This window comes from Dermacentor albipictus, chromosome 2 (genome assembly GCF_038994185.2).
Source record: "Dermacentor albipictus isolate Rhodes 1998 colony chromosome 2, USDA_Dalb.pri_finalv2, whole genome shotgun sequence".
NCBI lineage: Eukaryota > Metazoa > Arthropoda > Arachnida > Ixodida > Ixodidae > Dermacentor > Dermacentor albipictus.
Window position 1 is genome coordinate 200,771,751 of NC_091822.1, and position 23,789 is coordinate 200,795,539.

At 42.0% G+C, this 23,789-nt stretch overlaps 1 protein-coding gene across 29 annotated transcripts in view; it reads left to right on the forward strand.

Annotated features, from left to right (window-relative positions):
* The window catches only part of trol (terribly reduced optic lobes), a 604,861-nt gene that overhangs the window by 427,975 nt on the left and 153,097 nt on the right, over positions 1-23,789 (forward strand). For 26 of the 29 annotated variants that reach the window (XM_065435395.1, XM_065435391.1, XM_065435373.1 and 23 more), the window contains 9 exons: positions 243-356; positions 480-607; positions 1,809-1,895; positions 8,470-8,531; positions 8,859-9,158; positions 13,803-13,909; positions 14,083-14,257; positions 14,883-15,164; positions 17,332-17,525. In XM_065435395.1, the coding sequence (XP_065291467.1) occupies positions 243-356; positions 480-607; positions 1,809-1,895; positions 8,470-8,531; positions 8,859-9,158; positions 13,803-13,909; positions 14,083-14,257; positions 14,883-15,164; positions 17,332-17,525 (1,449 nt within the window). The remainder of the gene's footprint in view (positions 1-242; positions 357-479; positions 608-1,808; positions 1,896-8,469; positions 8,532-8,858; positions 9,159-13,802; positions 13,910-14,082; positions 14,258-14,882; positions 15,165-17,331; positions 17,526-23,789) is intronic. The other 3 variants (XM_065435376.1, XM_065435390.2, XM_065435402.1) reach the window with 3 other exon arrangements.

The window sequence follows — 23,789 nt, forward strand, 5'->3', positions numbered from 1 at the left end:
AAATATAAGAATTGACCTTAGAAGCTCAGCATTAGATCTGCAGTCTCCTGTTGTTTAAACAGTAATTGTTTAAAGTCATTTAAGCAGTCATTGCTTAAACAGAGATCAGCTAATTTTACTCCATGTTAATAGCAAAAGGTGTAAAATTTTCTAGCCATGAGTTCTGTCGATGTATTTGTGAAAAGTTATGAAGTACGCTACTTACACATTTCTTTTCATTTATATTTTGGTCTTGAACTAAGGAATGTGCACCAGGCTACATCAGGGACGTCAGTGGCCCTGGCCTTGGAAGGTGCACACGGTGCCGCTGCAATGGCCATTCAGAGTCTTGTGATGCTGCAACTGGAAACTGCGTTGTAAGTTTTTTATTCTTAGAGTGTCATTACTGCCATTGTGTTGCTTCAGCTTGTACCGATGTGATTGCTTTTGTCTGTACGTTAATTAAACCAGACAGCTTTCCTTTTCCTTTGTGCTTCCAGAGGTGTAGGCACAACACTGTTGGAGATTACTGCCAGAGGTGTGCTGATGGATTTTATGGTGATGCAACAAGGGGCACACCTGAGGACTGTAAGCCATGCCCATGCCCACACACAATGCCATCTAACCAGTAAGGAATTAGTAATTTCTTGATTGTCAATTAGTTCACCAAATGTCAGCATGTAATTGCATTACTGCCTGTAGATTGAAGAAATTTAGATCTAGTTTAGTGCAAGAAAGCAAACTGAACTGTTTATTTGAAACGTATGCGAGAACAAGTTTCACTTCACCAAGCCAAATCAGCTTGATTGCCTATCTACTTTTTTGAAATTGCCAATGGGAAGCCTTTATCATTAGGGCTTCATTATGAGATATTTTAGTAGTTCTGCATGTACGAGAGGGTGGGGGTGGTGCATAAACAATATTGGTGAGAAGTGCATTTGGTGAAAGTTATGAGAGGTAGTGTACCTCATCGACTCGCTTAAATCTGTTTGGAGCCACGCTAATAGGTTCGTTTATTCTCTGTATTCATAGGTTGTTGATGTTCCTGCACAGAAAGCAGAATCTGGGTTAACCTCTATCTAATCGCCAATGTATTGTTAGTCATGGGCTCTATGACAAGCTCTTTTACAGCACTTTTCATAATGCAGCCTATATTGTACCAGCAGCGTGTATCTCTCACCGCTCCAGTCATTCACAGTAAATCACATGCCCGCATGCCCAAACTTCTCATTTTCCTGCCTTGTTCCTTCTTTGAACTGCCGAAGACTGGAACGGCTTTCCTGTTGATGTTGCCACCACTTGCTCATCCTCATTCTAGCAGTATGTGACTGATCACTTCGGATATAGTTAATGATGTATATAATGTAGAATACTGTGTGTAAAACCTGCCCTGTATGTAATACCCCTTCAGGGTTCCTAAAGGGAATAAACTGAGCCGAAAATAACTGTTCACAGGACAGGCAGATATTAGATTACTGATGCATTCTGCCTGGGAAGATCTCTGCCAAATTTTTCACACATTAAGCTGCTTAAAAGCACTGAAAATATTCTGAAAAAGACACAATTGAGAACAGAATGGCAACTGCAATTCTGCAGTGCAGTACGCTGGAGCTCTGTGCCTTTCGTTCCCCAGGCATGATTGCACAGAATTGGGAATAAAGTGGTTGTTTCATCCATATGATGCTGTATAAGCATCAACACATGCTCAGATCTAGATTTTTTTTCTCTTTGTTCTGCCTATTACAGTACAAAATTTGAAACGGCATGTAACATCTACCTTGCTGAAATCTTGATTGCTTTTGAGTCTTAAACAATTTTTTTTTACTCAGGTTTTCTCCAACTTGCTTTTTGGACACTGACAACAAGCCAACTTGCAATGCCTGCCCACCTGGCTACACGGGACGGAACTGTGAACAGTAAGTTCCCACAGTGCAGGTTTGCTGTGTTTTAGAACCGAGGCCTCACACATGTGCCCCATGTGCTGCAATGCAGCCTGCAGATCTCTTGTTCTTAGATAAAAAGTGTCCCTGTTGGAAAATTGGAACCTTGTGGCTAAACTGCACATATGCGTGCTGGCTCGCGAAAGCTCGCGCCTTACACACGCGCAGATGGTGCAGTACAGACCGTACGCATGAAAGTGCTGCACAAGCACAAATATGTAATGTTTACATGCACTTAGAGATAGCGTCCAACATGGCTGCACCCATGGCTTCCACTTCAGCATGTATTCTGGTGATGACTATGTCTTCACTTGCATTGATCGCCAGGAACTATTTAAATGAGCTTTTGCTTTCTCTAAACTCACTTGAAATGTTAGTTATGAGTGTATAGCGCATCCAGTTTGCAAGATCATTCTGCAATTCCGGCCCCTGTAGGCTTAACGAGATACGTCTGAATAGCAATAACAGGATTGTGGCGGCTAGAGGAATAGGTGTGCCTACTGATCAGGGCTGGGCAAAGATACTTTGCAATTGCACACACGCAACAAGCATTTGAGATACAGATGCAAATACCAACACAATAATTGTATCCGATATGATTCTTCCCATTGGCATCTTAAGATACTTCGATACATTTGCAAATTTCTGATTACAGATCTATGTAATGTAGCAGCAAATGCGTATGCACAAAAATGTTGGCTTGGAAATTTCCTAACTCCAACCAACCTTGTTTCATTTGAATGAAATGTCTGTATCAAAATTGATGAGAGTCACTGCTCTGCTTGCTGACCAGCTAGCAGGCCACCATGTAAATATAAGAACATCAATAACAAACCTCTGCACGATGGCACAAATACCGCTGTGGAGTTTTACCTTGTCCGTAAACGTATTACCGTTTACTCAATACCGGATCACTGACCAGGTGTACAACAGCAACAACACTGGTAGTTGTTGTATACAGATCATGAGAAGCCAACAAACAACGACACTAAGGAACACATAGGGGAAATTACTTGTACTTACTAATTGAATTAAAAAAATTATAAATTAATGACAATGAAAGTGGATGACGAAACATCTTGCCACAGGTGGGAACGATCCCACATCTTTGCATTACACATACGATGCTCTTCAATTTTTTAATTGCTAATTCAATTCTTTAATTCAATTAGTAAGTACAAGTAATTTCTCCTATGTTTTCCTTGATGTCTTTGTTTGTGTTCTTCTCATGATGTGATTAATAAAAATCGGGCCCGTTGGTTAAACCTCTTTCTTATCGTTTATACAGAGTACATAAAGCTGCAGTGACCTTGCATATTTTACTTATCTGCTGGCCTAAAGCATTCGTTAGCAACATACTCATTAACGTGGCAATCCTTTTAAAATTTTTCTTCTACTGGAAAACTTGTACAGCCCAAGAACATTTCATATGTATTCTAGTGGCACAAAGCATCGCAGCATACTGCCACCATTCACACTACTTCCACTTACAGCTCCGGTTACCTGGTGATTTGTAACAGTAAGAAATTTAAAGGTGACCTAAAAAAAAACAAAAATATATCTCTGTAAAATAGAAAGACTGTTCCATATCACACAATCACAGTGAATACATAGAAACACGATACAGGCAGCACCACTGATAGCTATGACATTTAAGCATGAAGAATTGTCAGCTTGCCTGCTCAAAGATCAGTCAATAGAAAATTTAGTGCCTGTGAAAAATAGCATAAACTTGCTCATCTGGAGGCTCATGAGAAAAACTGAGTATTCGGTAATATAATGTTTCTCTAATCTCCTTCCTAACATCTAGCATTCTTCAGCCTTCGCATATAATACAACACCACGCAAGAGAAACTTTGATAACGACACTATAGTGGCATCAGAATTTACGCGAAAGACTGCGCTTGTGTTGGTGTTAGCAACACAGTACTGTGGCTATTAGCAAGTGTCATGGCACGGCCAACGCAACTAAAAACAAAAACATAAAGAAAATGAAATGTCGACTGCACGCAGACATTCGCACGCTTGTTTTTGTTGAGATTGCACGAGTGCCACCACGTGACTCTTCTCCACCAATAGGAACATGCAGACCTCATCGCCTGCCCTCGCCAGAGGGCTCTGGGAAAAAAATAAAATGTGTAGTTTTATTCAGGTGGCTTAGTGGCAGCAGTATCAGCTAGAGAAGTGGAGTTCAGCCTATGTTTATAGTTTTGCACGGTGATGCTGCGATAGCCAGAATCTTGTATCTTAAGATACACTATACATTCTTTCATGTATCGGAAATACAGATACTGATAAACGTCTTGCCAGATGTATCATGATACAGATACAAGATACCCAAAGAGTATTTAAGATAGTATCTAAGATACATGTACCTTCGGTACTGCCCAGCACTGTAACCAACCCACAGAGAGACGTACATGACTGACCCGTCTGGAGTGTATTTCACTACTTCTCCGCATCATGATGCAAAAGTGGCTCTGCGCTCAGTACAATGGTTCTCAGCAGCGCATGTAGTCTGGTACTTGTGGCAGATGGCATGCAACAAATAAGGCACGCAGAGTGAAAATACCTGTCATCTGTAGCCATCAATTTGTGCAAAGAGGGGGTGGGTATACAAGCCTCTGTTACTACGTGTTTGCAAGTTGCTAAGATATGTTGAAGCTTCTACAATGAAAAGGTGAGCGGCATACATAGGTAACCGAAGATCATCTCTGATGGCGAATAAGTGGAGTCAGTACCAAATAGGGGCACTATTTCTGCTTCAGAGAAAATCAGCAAGCACACTTTTTTCTTCACTCTGAACTATAAATCATGCGGGCCTAAATCAGCATTGTTCTTAGCGCCAACAAGAACAGTAGCAGACACCCCTTGTTGACAAAGGATGCTTTTCAGAGCAGTTCTTCAAGCACGATTTCACCCATGTTGTAGACTAAGAAAAGTTTACCAAAGATGCAGTACTATGGTGCTTCCGCTCATGTCTACAATATGCTGCCCGAGAAAATAAGAGAGAAAATTTTGGGGGACTATGATCACACAACATGATTATGACCGCAAACCCTCGGAGAGGTCAGAGCAACAAGCTGCAAATGAACCTTGCGCAAATTACAATGTCAAGATTTCTGTGCCAGCACTTGCGCAGCTTGTCATTGTGTACGTGTTGCATCATGCTCAGTCATTAAATCTGGAAGAAGGTTCCACGGCTGCTGCATTTTCTCTTTGAGCGAAATTAGTTTATAACATCACGCTAAATAATGCTTCCTTGCGCTTATGTTCCCATAAGTTAAACTAAAAGTCTTGAAGGGATGCACAAAAAAATTCTCTCTAAAGGTGCTTGCGTTGAATGTACATAAGGCGACAAGCGCTATTCTAAAGCTGTCTATCTTGTCCAGACAAATATCAGTGCTCTGGCTGCCTCACAAAAATAAAAAACTGTCTATCAAGGCGAAAATGTGAGTCAAGTGGACATGCTGGCGCACGTCTTGTAGGCTCAAACTGCAATTACTCACGAGGTGCGGCAAATGCAAAGTGTGCGGGTGCAAGCTTTTATGCGCTGGCAAGCGTACGTGTAGTTTGGCTTTTATAGTAAACTTGAATGGTCTGATCCTCTGAATCAATGATCTTGAGAGCAGATTTTAATCACTTCAGAATGCCTGAGAATGCCTACAGGCATTCCATCAGCTGATGTGGCTAATTCGGGCAGTCCAAAATTTCCACAGTGTTTACACAGAAACTGGGCCCACACACGCAGCATTTTTCTCAAACTCCATTTATTGCAGAATGATGTATGAAGTTTAGAATGAAAGGGAAATCTTGTCATTCACCAAAAAGGAGCACGAAACAACAAAGGAAGCAACCAATTTGCTGCTTTCTGCTGCTCTTATAGGGTGGATTTCCCTTTGATGAAACTTCTCCTACCTTGTGGACTTCCACAGAATTGATTATTTCACCAAAAATGTTTTGTGATGAGAACATTACATGAGGGGTTAGCATGGAAGTGGCATTATTTATTTATTCAGTTTACCCTACAGGCTCGGAGGAGCATTGAGTAGGGGGGGTTACAAAGAAGGACAAATATTTAACGCAAAAAAAGGGAACTACATAGTAAGAGAAACAAATAAGTTTGTACATTGGAAAAAGGAACACTGTTAAACATTGGAAAAAATACAAATTCAAGGGAATACAATGGAAAACAAACTCCAAAAACAATACAAAGGCGAATACAATACAAAGTGGTACAACGAAGTCAAGTGAACATTTGAAGCTCCAAATGTTCACGAAATTTGGCAGGATCTTTTATTGACACAATATTATTTGGAACGCTATTCCATAGTGTGATGGTGCGTGGTAATGCAGAGTTATTGAATGACTGTGTATGGCCAAAAATGCGCCTGAAACTGAGATGATTATGAAGTCGAGTAGACGTGCGAGAAGAAGTTTCAAGCGACAAGCGGCTGAACCACGAGTTATAGTAGTATTTATGAAAGAGGCATAGGAGAGCAACAGAGCGGCAGGAATGGCTGATTGCTGAGGGCGTTTATATGAGCATAACTCTTACATGAATAATACATATTGAGACGCATGTCTTATTTTGAACTTGAAAGCTTTTGTTCATTGTATGTACTGGGCTGTACCACAAAGTGCGTGGGCAATGGAAGCAAACCGATGGAAATTAGAATGCAGGAAGCATCTGCAGGTATGGGACAAAAAAATTAAAATAGTAATGATAAATTATAAACACTGTTAAACATCATTTTTGTCCCATTCATATGGGCACCATATGCATTCCACTGTTTTAAACCAATGTTATGTGATATCCTATTAGTAAAACTTGCCTGTACCTATGATGTTAAGTGATACATTCTTGTGCTATGATTGTAATAGAGTGAGGCTGGCAAGGTGACTCAGCTTTTTCATTAGGGCACAGTGCTCGTGCGCAGTTAAGAGGACCTGAAGAGAAATTGTTTATAAAGTGGATGACCAACCGCAGGCTCTCATGTAACAAGTCGGCATATGTCATTTCCATTTCCTTAGGCTTTCACCAGTAATTGCTGCACACAGGGTCAGATTACATTGATTGTGATACGTAACAATTTTTAAAATTTTTTACATCACATGAAGGTCATTAATTCATGACATTTGTGGCCCTGTTATATGTATTAAATATTTTTTATATATGTTCAAATATGATATTTTTAACTAAATTTCTATGGCATACTTTTTTCATTGCTCGAGAACGACACTCGTGCAACTTCTACATTCTGAGGTTTGCACAGACACCATGAACAAAAATATTGTAAAGGGGCACAGAAGGCCAACGTTAGGTCAAACTACAGTTTCTAAAATTGATGAAATACCTTCACCAGATTGTTTAGGTGCCCTGCTGAACCCAAGGGAAGTGTCGCTTCTAGTATATTTTTTTAGTAGAGATTGTTAAGCAAATATGTCGCATCGTGGTATAGAACAAGTTAGTAGATTTTAACACGATAACGTTAAGAGCTGAAAATACGGTGTCGGCATCAGTGAAGTTGTCTGCGAGCAAAAAATGCTGTATATATTTAGCTTCATGTATATGCCAAGCCTTGCTATATGACATGCGGTATATGCGAGTTATATTGCCACATCATTCCATCACTAAAGTTACTCACGCCTTGTCCTCCATTCTTGACAAATTTATTCCTCGAAATTTTGAGAATGTCGGCCCACAAATAAATTTCATGTAACAAAACACTGACAGCATGTACTTTTATGTTAAATCTTCTCAGACTTAAATATTAAAAGTACGAAACGATAACAGAAACCTGAAAATGATGAAATTTTTTTCGGCATGGCTGTGCACTGCCTCCGGGATCGGCCCATGCAAGAGGCTGCATTTAAACCAGAAAGTTCAGCTTCGTGCATAGCGTTCGCCGCCAGCATTTCCTGGTAAACATTACGGTTAATAAGCTGCAGTTGCTGGGAAGCGTGAGAAGCAGTCGGGGATCTTTGAATGCTATCACATTCCACTCTTAAAGGCAAATCTTGAGCATCCTCCAAGTTTTTGGGAATATAATCTACAATTCATGTAGCTGTAATATATGTCCTTAACGTTCCTTTAAAAAGGGTTTGCTGTGTTGATGGCAAGCTTCATTACAATGAAAATATTTGGTTTTACTTGAGTGTACATGAAATTTGGAGGACTTTATTTGTGAATGTCATTAAATGCAAGCTGTTCTGTATGTTCTTCCTCTTTGTATTGTCAGTGTGTTGCCAGCCACAAAATTTTGCTGAACATGAAAACTGTACTACACTAAAGCTGAAATTCGGGCTAGTTGGTTATTCATGATCAATTCATGAATACATGAATAATTCATGGAAATTATTCATGTATGAAAACTATCTAAATGCTCTTATAAGTAGGCAGCTTGCAATTGAGAGATGTTCTCTGTAACTGTCTAGATCTCAATGCAAGGTCATGCACACAGGCTGCATGCAAATTCAGGTTTACTGGTGAATTGCTGACTTTGATTCTGCTATGTATGGCATCATAACCGATGCAATGCTTTTACAGATGCTCACCTGGCTACAGTGGCAACCCTCTTCAGCTGGGAGGTCGCTGTGAACCTTCGGGAGGTAACTAGCTATAGTTTTTTATGTTAGAACCATTAGTAAAGCTAATAAATAAGCTTCTGCTGCAAAGCCGAATCAATTGAAACAGTATACACTATTTCAGGCAGGCTATGAGAAGTAGGGTATTGCTAACGTCATGTGTTGATGGCAAACACTATGCAAAAACAGTGGTGAAAAATGCATTTCAGTGATTAACCACTCAATGTGGCAAGCTTGTGGAACCATGAAACTGTATGAATCTGCTTAAATGTTGCACATGCGCAGCTACCACTATTATTTCCTGTGCACAGTTGCATTTTGTCACCTTCATCATCATCACCCGCGAACCAGGCACTACTGCACCATCACTGCCGACAGTCTCGATAACTCCCAAGAACCTGGAAGCATCGCTGGGCGCAAGCACCAGCCTGACATGCTCTGTATCTGGGCCTCCTCTGCCGGTGCGGTTCGATTGGATCCACGGCACTGCTCCCATCAATGCTTCATCTGGCTTGGTCATCGAATCAGTGTCCAGCAAGATAAGCAGGCTGTTGGTGCCAGCACTGCAGACAGAGCACAGTGGGACATACACATGCAGAGCTGTGTGGCCCACACGCTCGTTTCAAGAGGTGGCATTCGTCCATGTATGGGGTAATGGCCGCCGGTTGTGCTTCATCGAAATGTCCTCCTCTTCCTTCCCCACCTCTTCTTCATTGTGGTCTCTCCTGTTATGCTCGATGTGGTGTCGTCATGCTGATATCTTCAGCTGTGCTGTGGCAACGATGATTCCTTTCTTATCTTTCTGGCTGTAAAAACATGGGCAGGCCTGCCTTTGTGGCATTCAGCAGTTCTCATTGCAATTAATGGCAACATGCGAGTCATCTCTGTGAGGCAAAAGTGATCTTTGCACTTCCTCGAGCTTGGGATTTGCTCTCGTTTGGTATGAACAGCCAATATTCCTGCAGGAAAGGAACAGAACTCGCTTGTATCACAGTGCTGTAACAGCAACGAAAAGTTCCCATAAGGCTTTTTGCAACCTTATTCACTCATTTGTGCTACCCATTTATGGAAGGCATGAGTGAGGTTGGAACTTCTGGCATTTTAAGTGGCAAGGTGTAAGGTCATTACTGCAATGGGTCATTTGCATTCCTCTGGTGCATGCATGCCTAGCTAGCATCATTTTATTTCTATTAATCAGCATGTGATATGTACATAACATGCTCCCAAATGGAGTGTTGACATTCTGGCATGACAGCGCCTTCTTGGTTAAAACAATAGTTGCACTGCTAGGACTCACACACCTTAAATAAGATCTGATGCACACATATATAAAGATACCAAATGAAGTATTTTTTCCAGTAGGCATGGAAATTAGAGGAAGTAAAAACAAAAGATGAAAAGAATGCTCATCGCGCATAAAAAAAAAAATTATCGGTTTAAACTAGCCCAAACTGCAGAGAATTGGCATTACTGCTGATACATCACGTGCATGCTTGGAACCATTGTGTTCAAACTCTCTCTATAAAGAAAATCCCCTTTATGTTAGCTAACATGATGAACAGCATGCTGTCACATCGTGAATGCCTCTGACAACATGCTGAAGGTGTTAGTAAATTTTCTGCTGATATTATTACGTGACAGTTTACTTCTTTGTAAATGTGTTCCTTTAGCGGTGCTTACGAGCTTAAGATAGTAGTACAACAAATATTTTAATGGTGCATCAAGAATAAAGCTATCTCAAGCTCTATTTTATCTCTATTTTTGATAGTAACAAGATTGTGCTCCATCAGGTTAAAAACAAGCTCCCTCCAAAAGGACCAGCTGTGGTTGCTTAGTAGCTATGGTGTTGGGCTGCTAAGCTCGAGGTCGTGGGATCGAATCCCGGCCACAGCCGCCACATTTCGATGGGGGCAAAATGCAAAAACGCCCGTGTACTTAGATTTAGGTGCACGTTAAAGAACCCCAGGTGGTCCAAATTTCTGGAATCTCCCACTACAGTGTGCCTCATAATCAGATCGTGGTTTTGGCACGTAAAACCCCAGAATCCATTTCTGCTTAGGCTTGTCATAGTGCTAGCAAGAGATTTGTTTTCATTTGCTGTATAAATACAGTCGACTTCCATTAGCTCAACCCTGACAATAGCGATGAAATTGATCGAATTATCTGGTGTGTCGACTTAAAGGAGATGCAGAAAAAAGTTGCAGTTTTGCCCAAAAGGCGAAGCATCATATTGCGATATCAAATTAGCATACAGCTATATGAAGTAAGGATAGTAGTTTTATTGGCCGTATAAAATTGGAAACATTCGCTTACTGACTGAATTAACAGGCATGTTGTCAGTGTGCACGAGCCAACATGAACACATCACACTCGATGAGCGCAGACACTTGCTGTCAAAACACTGGTGTGAGCAAGTGCGTAAGCAGCAGCGAGCGAAGTAACCTTCGTGCAGTCTGTCGCTTCAACGCAAGAGCGGCGAAAACACAGCGTGCACAAATCTATGAGCAGTCTGCAGATATGGTGCACGCGACCGCACGGCTATGCAAAGTACACACTTGTTGGAGGAGTCGAAGCAGCCCCCCTCCCTCCCTCCCCGTTCTCCTCCATATATGGCATGCAAAATTGAGTCGCGATTGTCAGTTCCCCTCGCGCCTGGCCGCAAAATGCGCAGTTGCTGCCAGAGCACAAAGCCCCCCCCCTTCCTCCCATCCCCCCCACGGCTTATCGCACGACGAAAGACAGCGCATTTGCTCTCCGCTTTCTTCCTTTGCGTGCTTTCACTTTCTTCCTGCGTGCTTTCACTCGCACATGCAACATATGACGCGCGGCAACGGTGTTATCGCCCGTGGACTTTGTTCGGATCATCACAGCAATGGCGACACTGACGGCAAAATGTGCCTGGAGTCTCCATGTAATTGGTGTCGCAGCAAAACGCCAAAACACGCCACCTGATTCGTTGGCAATATTTTCCAATTCTCACACCCCCAAATCAAACTCGTGCCCACTTTATGTTTGCCTAGAGTAGATAACTAACGTTGAAATGACATTAAAGCTCCTAACTAGAAGTAGAGATGACATGTGATCAATGCACTCGCTGTCCCCTAAACTCTGCCAAGATGGACGCTGCCATTAAATGGTTTGCTATCGGGGTTGCCATGACTGGGGTCAGGGGCATCCCTGCTGTCTGGTCAAGTTCAAATTATCCGACAAAGGCCAATTTTAAGATAGAAATAACGAAAGTTTGGCCCTATCAAAATGCATGGGCACCAGTGGGGACCTTCGGCTGGGATTGAATTAACCAAAAATCCACTTAACTACGGTTCAATTAACGGAAGTCTGCAGTAGCATACTTGCATATTATGCTCATTTGTTTATTTTTTGACAGCAAACATATTGGGCTGTGAGCTTTCACTTCTAAATGCTGTAAAGAGAGATTGCAATCACTCCTTGACGAATAAGGTGCTGGCATAAAGACTGCCAGTGTGTACAGTTAGCGCATTCCAGCATGCATATCCATTTAGGAAAATACTGGATCTCCTTAAAGTAGAAAATATACATGCTGGTTATTTTTCATTCATGCAGTCTTTTATACTTATGTCATGTTTGTTATACTTGTGCCAATTAGTTTTCAGTTAATACACGTCAGTTTTCACTGTGGGAGATGTGGGGCTCTCCTCCCGTGCTCTTGGGACAAAGGAACGACAACACAGTAGTGCAAACAATCACAAGGGCATTTTTGCACCTTTCATAGATCAATGCCTGCTAGCCGAGTTGCTATCCACAAAACATGCCGATGGGCGCGCGACAAATCTAGAAGTCCGACTCGCCGCGAGCGAATATGTTCGCCCCATGCTGGAACTCAACGCCTGGTCGTTAGCGCGTACAGTCACGCGAGACGGTCTCGCAGAAGCATGGGTCGGCGCATGCGCGGCACGGCACGTCCGTCCCGCTTGCTTCCCGAACCCCAAGGAGAGTAAGCGCCTTCCTTTCGGCGCCCAAGTAACTTCGCCTCTCGGCGGCGTTAGCAGCGCAACACTCGCGCCATCTCTCGCACTGCGCCCCAACCACGTCGACCGCCGCGGCATCACGCAGGCCACGCGGCGAAGCCGCACTACAGAAGACGTGCTATGCGGGAAAAACATCAGGGGACGCGCGAGAGTCGCGCATCCCCACATCACATAGTGTAATGACATCCTAATAGCTGTATCTGTATGTCAGCTAAAAGACAAATAAGGGCCTTCTGAAGTATGCCAACTTGCAAGCTTGACAGATTTGTTCTTAGAATATAAAAAGATACATTTGAAAATAATGCACTGAAAGAAATATTTTCAGTTTGAGCCATTGCTTTTTGTTTTGTACTTGACATCATCAGTGTTCAAGGATACTTAAGCAGAAAGCTTGACTAACATGCCTGTGAGTCTTGTGTCCTGTTGGCACTAATGGTCCTTCTTTGCCTACTAATATTGTTGTGCCATTGTGAACGCTTCTAATGACACAGACTCCCCACCCCTACCCCTTTTTTCTTCTTAAGAAATTATGTGCTTTCTGGAAATCTAAGTTCGGGTACCTGAGGTTCTGATGTAAGTTTGGGTATGTGTACAGCAGCATAAACCAAACAATTTTAGTAATGGTGTCTAAGTTGAATTTTTTTACTATCTTGGCAAAAGGTGTTTTACTGAGGCATTCCTAAACTGGACTGCTTATAATTATATCGAAGAGGCAATCTCACACCGACTTGAATCTTGTGATAGACACATCACACCAGACAGGTTCCCAATACGTTTGCCTTCCGTAAATGTAATAACATGAAGAGCTTATGTTTCTTTTGAAAGATAGCAGTTATATGAAGAAAATATTTTTGTTTTGCTTTGCGATCATGTGATTGGAGCTTGGCACACTTTCAAAGGTGAAAAACATTTAACATTTCAACTTGATCACTGGCACAGTGCTGGGGTTACCATCCATGCACAATTTCATACAATTTTTGCAGCATATTTATTGGCTCTAGGAACACTTTTAGCTGTAAATTGGTGCTTTACACTTATGCTCTACCTGTATTTCACGCTTGTTTCACACAGTGTCTATTGTTATGCATAGGTGGTAGACTGATATTTGCTTTGTATCTAACTGTTGATAGTGTGTTGAAAAAGATGGAAGGCTGTATGCAGCGAAGCAAAAAAGAAAGGTGGTGTGATGATAATCTTCAATTAAGCTTTAGGTTCTGAAATAGGTATTTAACTCATACATGTCTGAAGATGCTCAAATTCATAATGACAATGTGCCACTTTATTTTAGGTGGTGGTGGACAGTCTATGAGAGTTCAGGTAGAACAACCTCGAATTCAAAGAGTTCCAGTAGGGTCGACTGTGACAATACGCTGCACGGGATATTCACAGTCAAAGGTAAGGTTCCTCCAGTTTTCTGCATTTTTGGTAATGCTCTTGCTACTTCCGATCGTAAAAAAATGCCAGCAAAACGAAGGGCTTTGGAAAGTGAACTAACAACAGCTTTTTGTTATATTTTTTTCCATTGCTGGTGTCCTCCTATGACTGTCTACGATTAAATTTTGTTTCAGGCACCTTTCTCTTTGGTGTGGACCAAAGAATCTGGTAGCTTGCCTCTAAGAGCCACAGAAGCAAGTGGAATATTGACAGTGCCTGATGTTCGTGTTGAAGACAATGGAACATATGTGTGCACCGGTTCAGATGTCTCAAGTGTTGCCCAAGACAAGGCCGTTCTTCTTGTTGATGGTAATCATGAACACTGCCCACTGGGCAAGCTTTTCTTTGTTATAGCAGTTCTCGAGACATGCTTCATGACTTGGGTATTATTCAGTAATCATGTATAACAAGGAAAGCTTAGATAAATTGTCGGGAAACCAGTGAAAGGTTACAGCATAAGAAGTAGTAGCACACAGGACACATGCTGGCTTGGGCCCCTTGCACCACTTGTGTTTTTCTCTTTTCACGCTGTGGTTACACTATGTACCAACTCACCTAGCATGCTACCCTTGATCAAATCACAAGCTTGCAAGGATGGGCAGCACCATGCATTCTGTGGTACTCAGGCTATGAAGAGGCATAGAGAACTTCCTGAGAGACTAAGGTGCTAATGGTTGAAATATTTTAAGGAGTAATAATAAAATAAGGGACAGTGTTGGGTGTGGCCCATATTTTTCATCAAGAGTGGTATAAAGATGAAATAGTGGATTGACTGTGCTTGTGTAAAATTGTTTCACGTAACATGTCACTTGTTATGTCACATAACATGTCACATAACATGTCACACTGAAGTAGTGTGATTGCATTCTTTGAGCTGGGTAGGTCACCACCTCTTTTATACTCACATGATTCATGCTCACATTTTATTTTCCAGGGCTTGACCAGAAATCAGCTCCACGAGCACGAATTGAGCCACATTTCCAAGAGGTTAACGTTGGTCAGCCAGTTGAGTTCCGTTGCCTAGCTGATGGCTTCCCTGAGCCAACTGTTAAATGGTCAGGAGGCCGCAATGGTATGGTCAACCCAGAGTCTACATTCATTGATGGAGTCTTCCGGATACCTGCTGCTCGGAAGTCTGATGAAGCAGAGTACTTTTGTACTGCAAGCAATGCCATGGGAACAGATAACATTAGGACAGTGCTGTTTGTGAAAGGAGGTAAGCAAGTATTCGAGTGACTGGTGTCAAGAAAGTTTTTGGACAGTTTTCGTCATTGCTGTTATGGAGGCTGACCCTTTTCTTTCTTTCATGAAGCTTTTGAGGCTTTTGATAGCGTTATGAGTGATGAAATAACAGTTAATATTTTCTCTTCACATTCACTTCAGGGGCTGCCAAGAGAACACAGAAGAGCATAAGGGTGAATTCGTAGGCATTTTTTATAATTCAGTAAGAGGAGAATCAGCCTTTGTTGAATAAAAGGCTTTTAGCCATTGTTAGAAGGGTTTACACTGCTAGGGTGGCTCAGTCCTTTTGGCTAGTAAATGTGGTTTACCAGTTGTACTTGTACGTGGCTGCAAAAAAATTTAAAATTTCTTGATTTCATTTGTCCTTGTGCAGTAAACCCAGATGGTTATTTGCTCAGGTTTTTGCTGGACAACAGTTTGTAGCTAAATTTACTTTCATGTTATTGTTTGCAGCAGACTGGTTTTGAACAGAGCACACTGTAAGACCCTAAAATTTCAAGGCCCTGACTGTTTGTCAAATGAGGACTTGGGGCAACATTAGTGACTACTAAACTTTGCAATTTTAGGCTTGGGCCTTATGGCTCACTTGGACCCCAAAATACTCTTTCCATTTTTCCCACCATTTCTGCCTTGAAACAATGTGAACTGTTTACCCTTTTACTTGGTCTTTTAGACACGTGTCATGCATCCTTTCTCTTGCATCACTCCTTGTCTGAGGGATGCATTAGCTTAGTGTCCACATTTCTTTCCTGAAAACTTCACATGCCCTTAAATTTCGCAACATTTTACAATAGCAAAATTCATGTAAATCGAAGGCATGTGAATGTAATGGGTTTTGCACAAATGAAGAAAAAACAAGCTGGAATGTTTTCTCATATTATGTTCTTGAACAATGCAGTGCCTCACACTGTACAGAAATTTTTGTGCATTGTGTTGCATTTGCATAGTGTATCTAGCTAGGCTAAATTTCAAGAATTTATTTTATTCCTAAGTGATCAAATATAAATTACATATATGTTTTGCTGTGCAATACTGATAACTTAAAGTTCAGCTAAAACCACAAAATATTTTCTTCTTAAAATGGAACTGCAGTTATAACACTTGCCCATTTTTAGCAGTGCCATGCACTTTCTTTTTATTGTGTCAGCTACATGTTACACAATCTTGATCTTGTACCCAGTTTATAGATCACAGGAGCAGTCATTCACTACAAGACCAGTAAATTATGTCAGCATTCACAAACAAATAATTTTCATGTTATTTTGACTGTGATGATATTCACTTGCTTAATCCACTAAGTATTGTCTCTTGCTCTAGCAGTGTACGTGAATCAGCATACTGGTTGGAAGTTGTGTATTCACTGAGACTAATACATGCGCATCACACAACCATGTGCTGGTGAGGGGTCGGAGTACCGTACCTCCAAAGCACCAACTTCAATGCAAGAATGCCTGCACAGCAGTGACAGGCACTGTTGTTTTATGTCATCAGCCAGAGACAAGTCGTTTTACTTTCACTCCAAAGTCATGCTAAAAAGTTGCTTGACACTTTTATACTTAATTTTTGGGTTTCTGATACCGGTAGATGCCATGATATTCTACTTCAGAACAACATTCATTTGGGTCAGACGGTGCATACTTGAATTAGGAAGGAACAGTGCCAACTAAGACGATCACGAGAGGATCGTTCTCCTGTGTCGTTCTCCCTCTCGCAATCAACTTAGTTGGCGCTGTTCCTTCCTAATTCATGATATTCTACTCTTTGAGATCTTCATTACTTATACTGCGCACCTCTTTCATCTATCTTTCAAGTGGCAGAACTCTGTACTTTGCAATTTATCATAATTTTAGGCAACAAGTTCATCTGTTTGCTGCAATCATGCTATAATATGTGCCTGTACTGGCTAGGTGTCTGGCTGTATAATATAATTTTTGCATGTTGGTAATTTTACAGTTTTTGTAATTTCTACTACCTTTGTGGTTTGAAAGCTACAAAGGCCAACACTGAGAAGCAAGATTCTAAAGGACGGTTAGGTTATAGATGATAAGAGCTAGGAAACCAAACAAGCAAAATAGAGCTTACCTTTCTTGGTGACTGTGAAACCACCTCCTATAACTCTTTCTTTACTAACCTCTCTGAAGAAGAAACAATGGCTGCCATTGTTTCTGAAGATGACTCAGGTGCTGGAGAGGGCCCCCACCTTACCATCCACCCTACAAGTCTTGAGGCCAGAAAAGGAGAGACTGTACGCTTTGACTGCCGAGCTTCTGGACGGCCTACACCAAACATCACATGGTCATTTTCTGGTGGCCCGATGCCAGACAATGCGAACCAGGTTAGTTTGTACAGAAGTAGCTATAATGCTTTTGATTAGCATTGCGTTAGCAAAACATCTGTTATACATATTTAAGGTTGAGCAAATAAGTTCATGCTGATTGCAGCACATGCTGAAAAGACAGGTTTGTTTGGAATTTGTTAGGTAAGAATTAAAAATGACAGTTGCAGCAAGTTCTGTAGGGATGTGCGAATACAGTAGAACTTGGTTGGTACGTTCCCGTTACGTACGTTTTCCCGGCGCCAACGTTCGCAATCGAGACCGCAAAAATAATCCAGTAGAGTTGCGCTCATTTTTTTACCGGTTCATACATTCCCGGAAAACATGATTTTTCGGCACCAACGTTCAGCACGTCGCCGAATTTAGATCGTATGATACTTCCTCCAGCTGCTAGATCCCATGTAAACAGGAAAATACGCGAGGCGCACGTGATCGAGAACAGTACATATAGCTGCCCGCCGCGGTAGCTTCACCGCAATGCTTGCCCGCCCGTTAAATGCGAAAAATGTCGCCGTGCACTCAGTTTTTCATTTCGGTACCAGTAAATCTTCTCCGGGGTCGTCGCACGCGGCATTCCCAGCTATCATCGCCAATCCTATTGCAATAAGCATTTTCGCCTATCTGTTTCACAACACGTGGTGCCGTCGGAAGCATACTGCAAGCTTTTAATAGGCGATAACCGAAGTACGCCGCCGTTCCCTGCTACGGACTGTGATCGGATACGTTTTCTGGCCGCTAGATCACATGCGAACAAGAAGAGTCGCGAGGTGCGCGCGATCGAGAATAGTAGAAAAGTTTACACCTTTTGGAGTGCCCCTTCTGCCACACAACGATAATCGTCATCTGCCTTGATGCGTTTGCTTTCTTTAACGCTGCGAGCCCGGTACTTTCCAGTAACGAACAGCATGCGCATTATCAGCATGATAGCATTCCCGACAGGAAAGTAGCGGGCGCGGCGTTATCAAGAAAAGAAACGCATCAAGGCAGATGACGATTATTGTTGTGTGGCAGAAGGGGCAGTCCAAAGGGCGTGAACTTTTTTTTAGAAACGACGGTTCTTACTCTGATACCAGCAAATCTCCGCCTGGGTCGTCGCATGGCGTGTTCACAACTATCGCCGTCAAAGCTATTGCGATAAGCATCTTCACCTATCTGTTTTACAGCGCGTGGTGCACAGTGCCATTGGTAGTGTACTGCATGCTTTTAGCAGGCGATAATCCATATCGTTCCCTGCTGCAGGCAGCGTGATGTGGGCATCACGTTTCGCTTGGGTGGCATCCGGAGTCGCCCACCAGCTCGATTTCGTTTCGGTTTCCCGTCGCCCTCTTAAAACACTACGCAATAGGCTGGAGCACCACCAGCACGATACGCGGCGGCGTCAACGGCGCCTCATGCTGCAGCGATTCGCGTGACACGACGCTTCGCATTACGTAGATGTCAACAATAGTTGAGTCTGTCAAATTTTTTAGTTACTTCGTATCGTACATTTTCCCAGTTAGTGCGGTTTTTCCGTGTTCTTTTTTCCCCCAAAACATATCAACAAGGTTCTACTGTATTCAAAACTCTCAAATAACGAATTGATTCGGTCTTCGAATTGAATAGTCACTATTCATAAATGTGAATATTTTTCAAATACTTTTCAAATATTTCACTACGTCAACTGTTCCCAAATAAAATAAAATTGGAGCAAAAGTACAGTAAATTTTCACCCCTGCAGGCATAGTATAAACATAAAACAGAACTGGCGTAGTGGAGCAGGCTACATCACTTAGGTAGCCATACTTTACGGGCTGTGGAGCAATCATTTCCACTCTCTGAAGGGCTCTGTTCATGTGAAGAAACTACTTGTTTGCTCCTAATGCTCCATTTATGTCTTTAATAAACAATGCTTCACTATGTAATGACAGAAACTTGCTAACTTTAAGAATACTGGGCTGTGAACATTGTTTTATACTTTGTGATAACAGCCATTTATTATTTAGACTATTAGAAAGATATCCGATATTCGTTTCAACTCCCTTGTGGTGCTATTTGATTCGTACTTGATTCGGTCCCAAAATCACTATTCGCACACCCCTTAAGTTCTGAACATCTTTTGTTGAAAGACCACTGCTGTGCACAGAATTAACCCAGTAATGGCTCGCCTGTGCAACTTCATTTTTACATGAGCTTTCTCAGCATTGCGAAGTGCATCTTTTTTCATTATAACTAAGATTTGAGCACTATCCTTGTGCTGTGGAGCTTGCAAACTCTGTCTGAAAGGTTTTGCCTTAACAAAGTCTTCCTAAAAAGTTTCTCAAGTTAGGTTGCCTTAATTGTGGATATTTTCGTGGCATTAATGTTTTTCATGTTGCGCTGAGAGAGAGAGACAGAGAGAGAGAGAGAGATACAAACTTTAATGATATGGTGGAGATGTTGGCCTGGCTGATCACCTGACATGCTACTCTGAGCCCATGTAATGAACTGAATGTGGTTTTGTTCATGACCACGAAAATTCTTGTGTAGCTCCTATGATAATTCATAATTGGGCAAAACAGTTTTAAATAGGAAATAGGAAAGAAAGGTTATATGGTACAAACAAACATTGTATGGACTTTCTATTTTTGGAGGAAGCTGCAGCATTTTGAGCATATGTGCTGCTGCCTTCAAATTTGGTCTGTTTGTGGCTCATAGCCTCTGTTACCAACCACAGAGGAGCTGCACTGGCTACCTTTGTCAAGAGCTTGGACACTTGAATGTATTGCATGAAATATATTAGCATTGTTGATGGGCCAATCGTGAAATCAGTGAATTGATTTAAAATGAAAAATAACTTGCCTTGAATGTTGAACTGAACAGTTGATACCCATGCTAAAGAAGTAGGGAAAGAGGGAAGATACAAAAGGGCCAGCCAAACCTGAATTCTGTTTTTTTTTAAACGTTTAAGTGCTGTTAACAGGACAGAAATGAAAGTGGTGCATCTATCTGTACAACATTTACGTAAGCAATAAATAGTCATCACAATTTAAGTGATCATGATGATCATAATGACCAAATAAAGAAGCTAAACAGTGCCTTGTTCGTCTCTCTACACTGTACAATCTTGCTACTGGTTCAAACGTAGTGACCCACATCAAAAAGATGAGCCTTGACTTGCAAAGATCAATGCAGTAAATCTTCTTGCAAAAGTTGTGGTAGGTCTGTGTACACAACCATAAGCAAACATTTCTAAACACCAAATAATTTTAATATAGAGTATGAATTAAATAACAAGAATGTTCTGTTCATATTAATATGTTGAACACTCTTACACTTCTAGCAAATAATATTGCTTATATCTCTTCATTATGCGCCTATGTAATTAGGATTGTTTGCCTAATTTCTACTACTTAAATATCAGTTGTCAACTTGCAAAGTGATTGAAGTCAAAAGCTTCACGCAACAAATGCTTCTGCTACGCAGCAATTTGGTTGACCCATAAAGAACATTGTGGAGCAGCCAAAAACAATGCAGTTTGCAGGGATGGGACTCCTGTGCCAATTGTGCCATTTTTACACAAATGTAAATGCCTGTGCCAAACTGCACCAAACACAGAAAGTTGTCAGAAAGTGCGCCACGCTGCACCAGAACGTCTTTGGCCTGTGTGCTCCGGCAGTTGCCACCAACAGCAAGCGAATTCTTTCTCCGAAAGAAAGTGAAGCCGTTCGCATTCCGCAGACTGCGCCCCGGCACCTCCCACAAAGTTTCTCGTAATTTTTGCACTCAACTTTTCGGCGTTTCCTGCAAGTAGCCGGCACGTGCCGACACTCCCGGTTGCTGCTTTCGAAACAGCCAGGGCACCTGTATTTAGAGTGTACTAGAACACGGTTGAGTGGGCCCAACAGCACGGCACTCCCTAGCTGAGGTGCAAAACAACGAAAAGTAGGCTTCAGGCTCTGCAAGTGAACTAGACAGTAGAGCGGCGCGCATTGCAGCAGGTTCACCGGGCGGGCATCTCTGTCCCTAGAGCTCAAATAATGTAAAACTATTCCAATCTATTTAATGCCACATGGGTGATGCCTGAGCCATTCTGACTAAGCACAAAGGGCTAGTGAAGGACATGTAATAAAAACATATTGGACTAGTTTTACATTTTACCATAAAGGTAAGCATTAGGTACTTTAAAATCATCCTGGTCTGTTATGTAGAAATGGCTTTCAATAAACCACAGTAGTTCATAACTCTGGCTTCTCCGTATGGTGGGTTAATGAAGCACACCTCTGGGCACCTCACTCGCACTGTTGAAACAGTAAAGAAAAATGTATTTATAAGAAATATCTTTAGCTATTTTTCGAAATTTCGGACTCACTATTGCACAATGCGTGGTTTTCTTTTGTGTGTGTGATTGCTACCACTAATTAAAAATCTACAGGCACTATTATCAAAATTTGCATGCATTGGACAGTTTTTGTATCAGGGTGATCTGCTTTAAAATTCAGCTTAAGACATTGCTTAAGGCTATTGCAGTAGAGCGCTTGTGCTGGTTTATTCTGTGTTTTGTCGTGGTATTGAAGTGCACTGTGTGATGGCGGCCACCGGTTGGTCTGGGGACGAGGTTTCAGCAACCTTCAACAGCACCTGCTTGGAGCACAAACCAGATTGACCATTGGAGAAATGTCCAATGGGGAAGACGAGATGATGTAAAAACAAATAACAGAAGTTTAATGCATTGTTACAGGTGAGCGATGTGCTCCAAGACAAAAAGCACAAAAACATTCAGCGTGCGTGCTCCTGCATGCATGGGCAAAGAAGATCGGTCTGTGGCATCTTGCTGACCTTCTTATACCCTCCACCATCCGGGCAACGTCATTCTCTCTTGTTTTTTGGTAGAGGACCTTGTCAGCACACTGGTCAGCCCACACAGAAGAATACGGAGAAAAAATACCCCCTGGCATGAAGGGGTTGAACGTAGGTCACATGTCAGCGCTCTGGTCAGCCCACACAGAAGATTCAGAGAGAAACCACTCCCTGGCGTTGAGGGGTTGAACATAGGGCAAAGGAGAGTAGGATTTGCACTGGTGCACAATCCCGTCACACACGCCTGACGGAAAAGTCTTTTCATGTTGACTAGCATGACGATTAGGCACGTCGAGTCTCAGGTGCTTGGCATCCGTTCCATTCATCGCTGTACACAGTGAACCGTAACAGCTGCCATATTCCATTTTCCACCAAAACTCAGATTGGCCTGCGCCAAACTGCTTCAATATAAAATTTTATCTGCTCCAAATTGCTCCAAAATCAAATTTATTCTGCTCCAAGCTGATGCAAAATGCAATTTTGTCAGCTCCAAACTGCTCCATAATGCAATTTATTCTTGCTCCAAAAATTGCTCTAAAATGACTTTGGGCAGTCCTGCTCTTGAGTTTGCGTTAGAGTGTGGTCTGGGTCTTGTATTTATTTATGCAAGGCTAATAATATCTGTGCATGTTCCTATGAAATACAGCAGCACAAGAAGAATTACGGCAGATAGTCATCTCACAATGACTGTCGATGGTAATGTGATGAGCATTCAAGCAACGCAGTGACACGCCATATTTCTTAAGTCACGTTTAGCTAACATCTGTCGTAATCATCATCAGCAGCATCAGCCTGGTTACGCCCACTGCAGGGCAAAGGCCTCTCCCATACTTCTCCAACTACCCCGGTCATGTACTAATTGTGGCTATGTCGTCCCTGCAAACTTCTTAATAATCTCATCCGCCCACCTAACTTTCTGCCGCCCCCTGCTACACTTTCCTTCCCTTAGAATCCAGTCCGTAACCCTTAATGACCATCGGTTATCTTCCCTCCTCATTACATGTCCGGCCCATGCCCATTTCTTTTTCTTGATTTCAACTAAGATGTCATTAACTCATGTTTGTTCCCTCACCCAATCTGCTCTTTTCTTATCCCTTTACGTTACACCTATCATTCTTCTTTCCATAGCTCGTTGTGTCATCCTCAATTTAAGTAGAACCCTTTTCGTAAGCCTCCAGGTTTCTGCCCCGTACGTGAGTAGTGGCAAGACACAGCTGTTATATACTTTTCTCTTGAGGGATAATGGCAACCTGCTGTTCATGTTCTGAGAATGCCTGCCAAACGCACCCCAGCCCATTTTTATTCTTCTGATTATTTCAGTCTCATGATCTGGATCCGCAGTCACTACCTGTCCTAAGTACGAGGGCCGTTTTTTTTTCAACCTCCGATAGGCTATAAATAAAAGACAAGTTCATCTAAAACAATAATATTATTACCAAAAGATTAGTA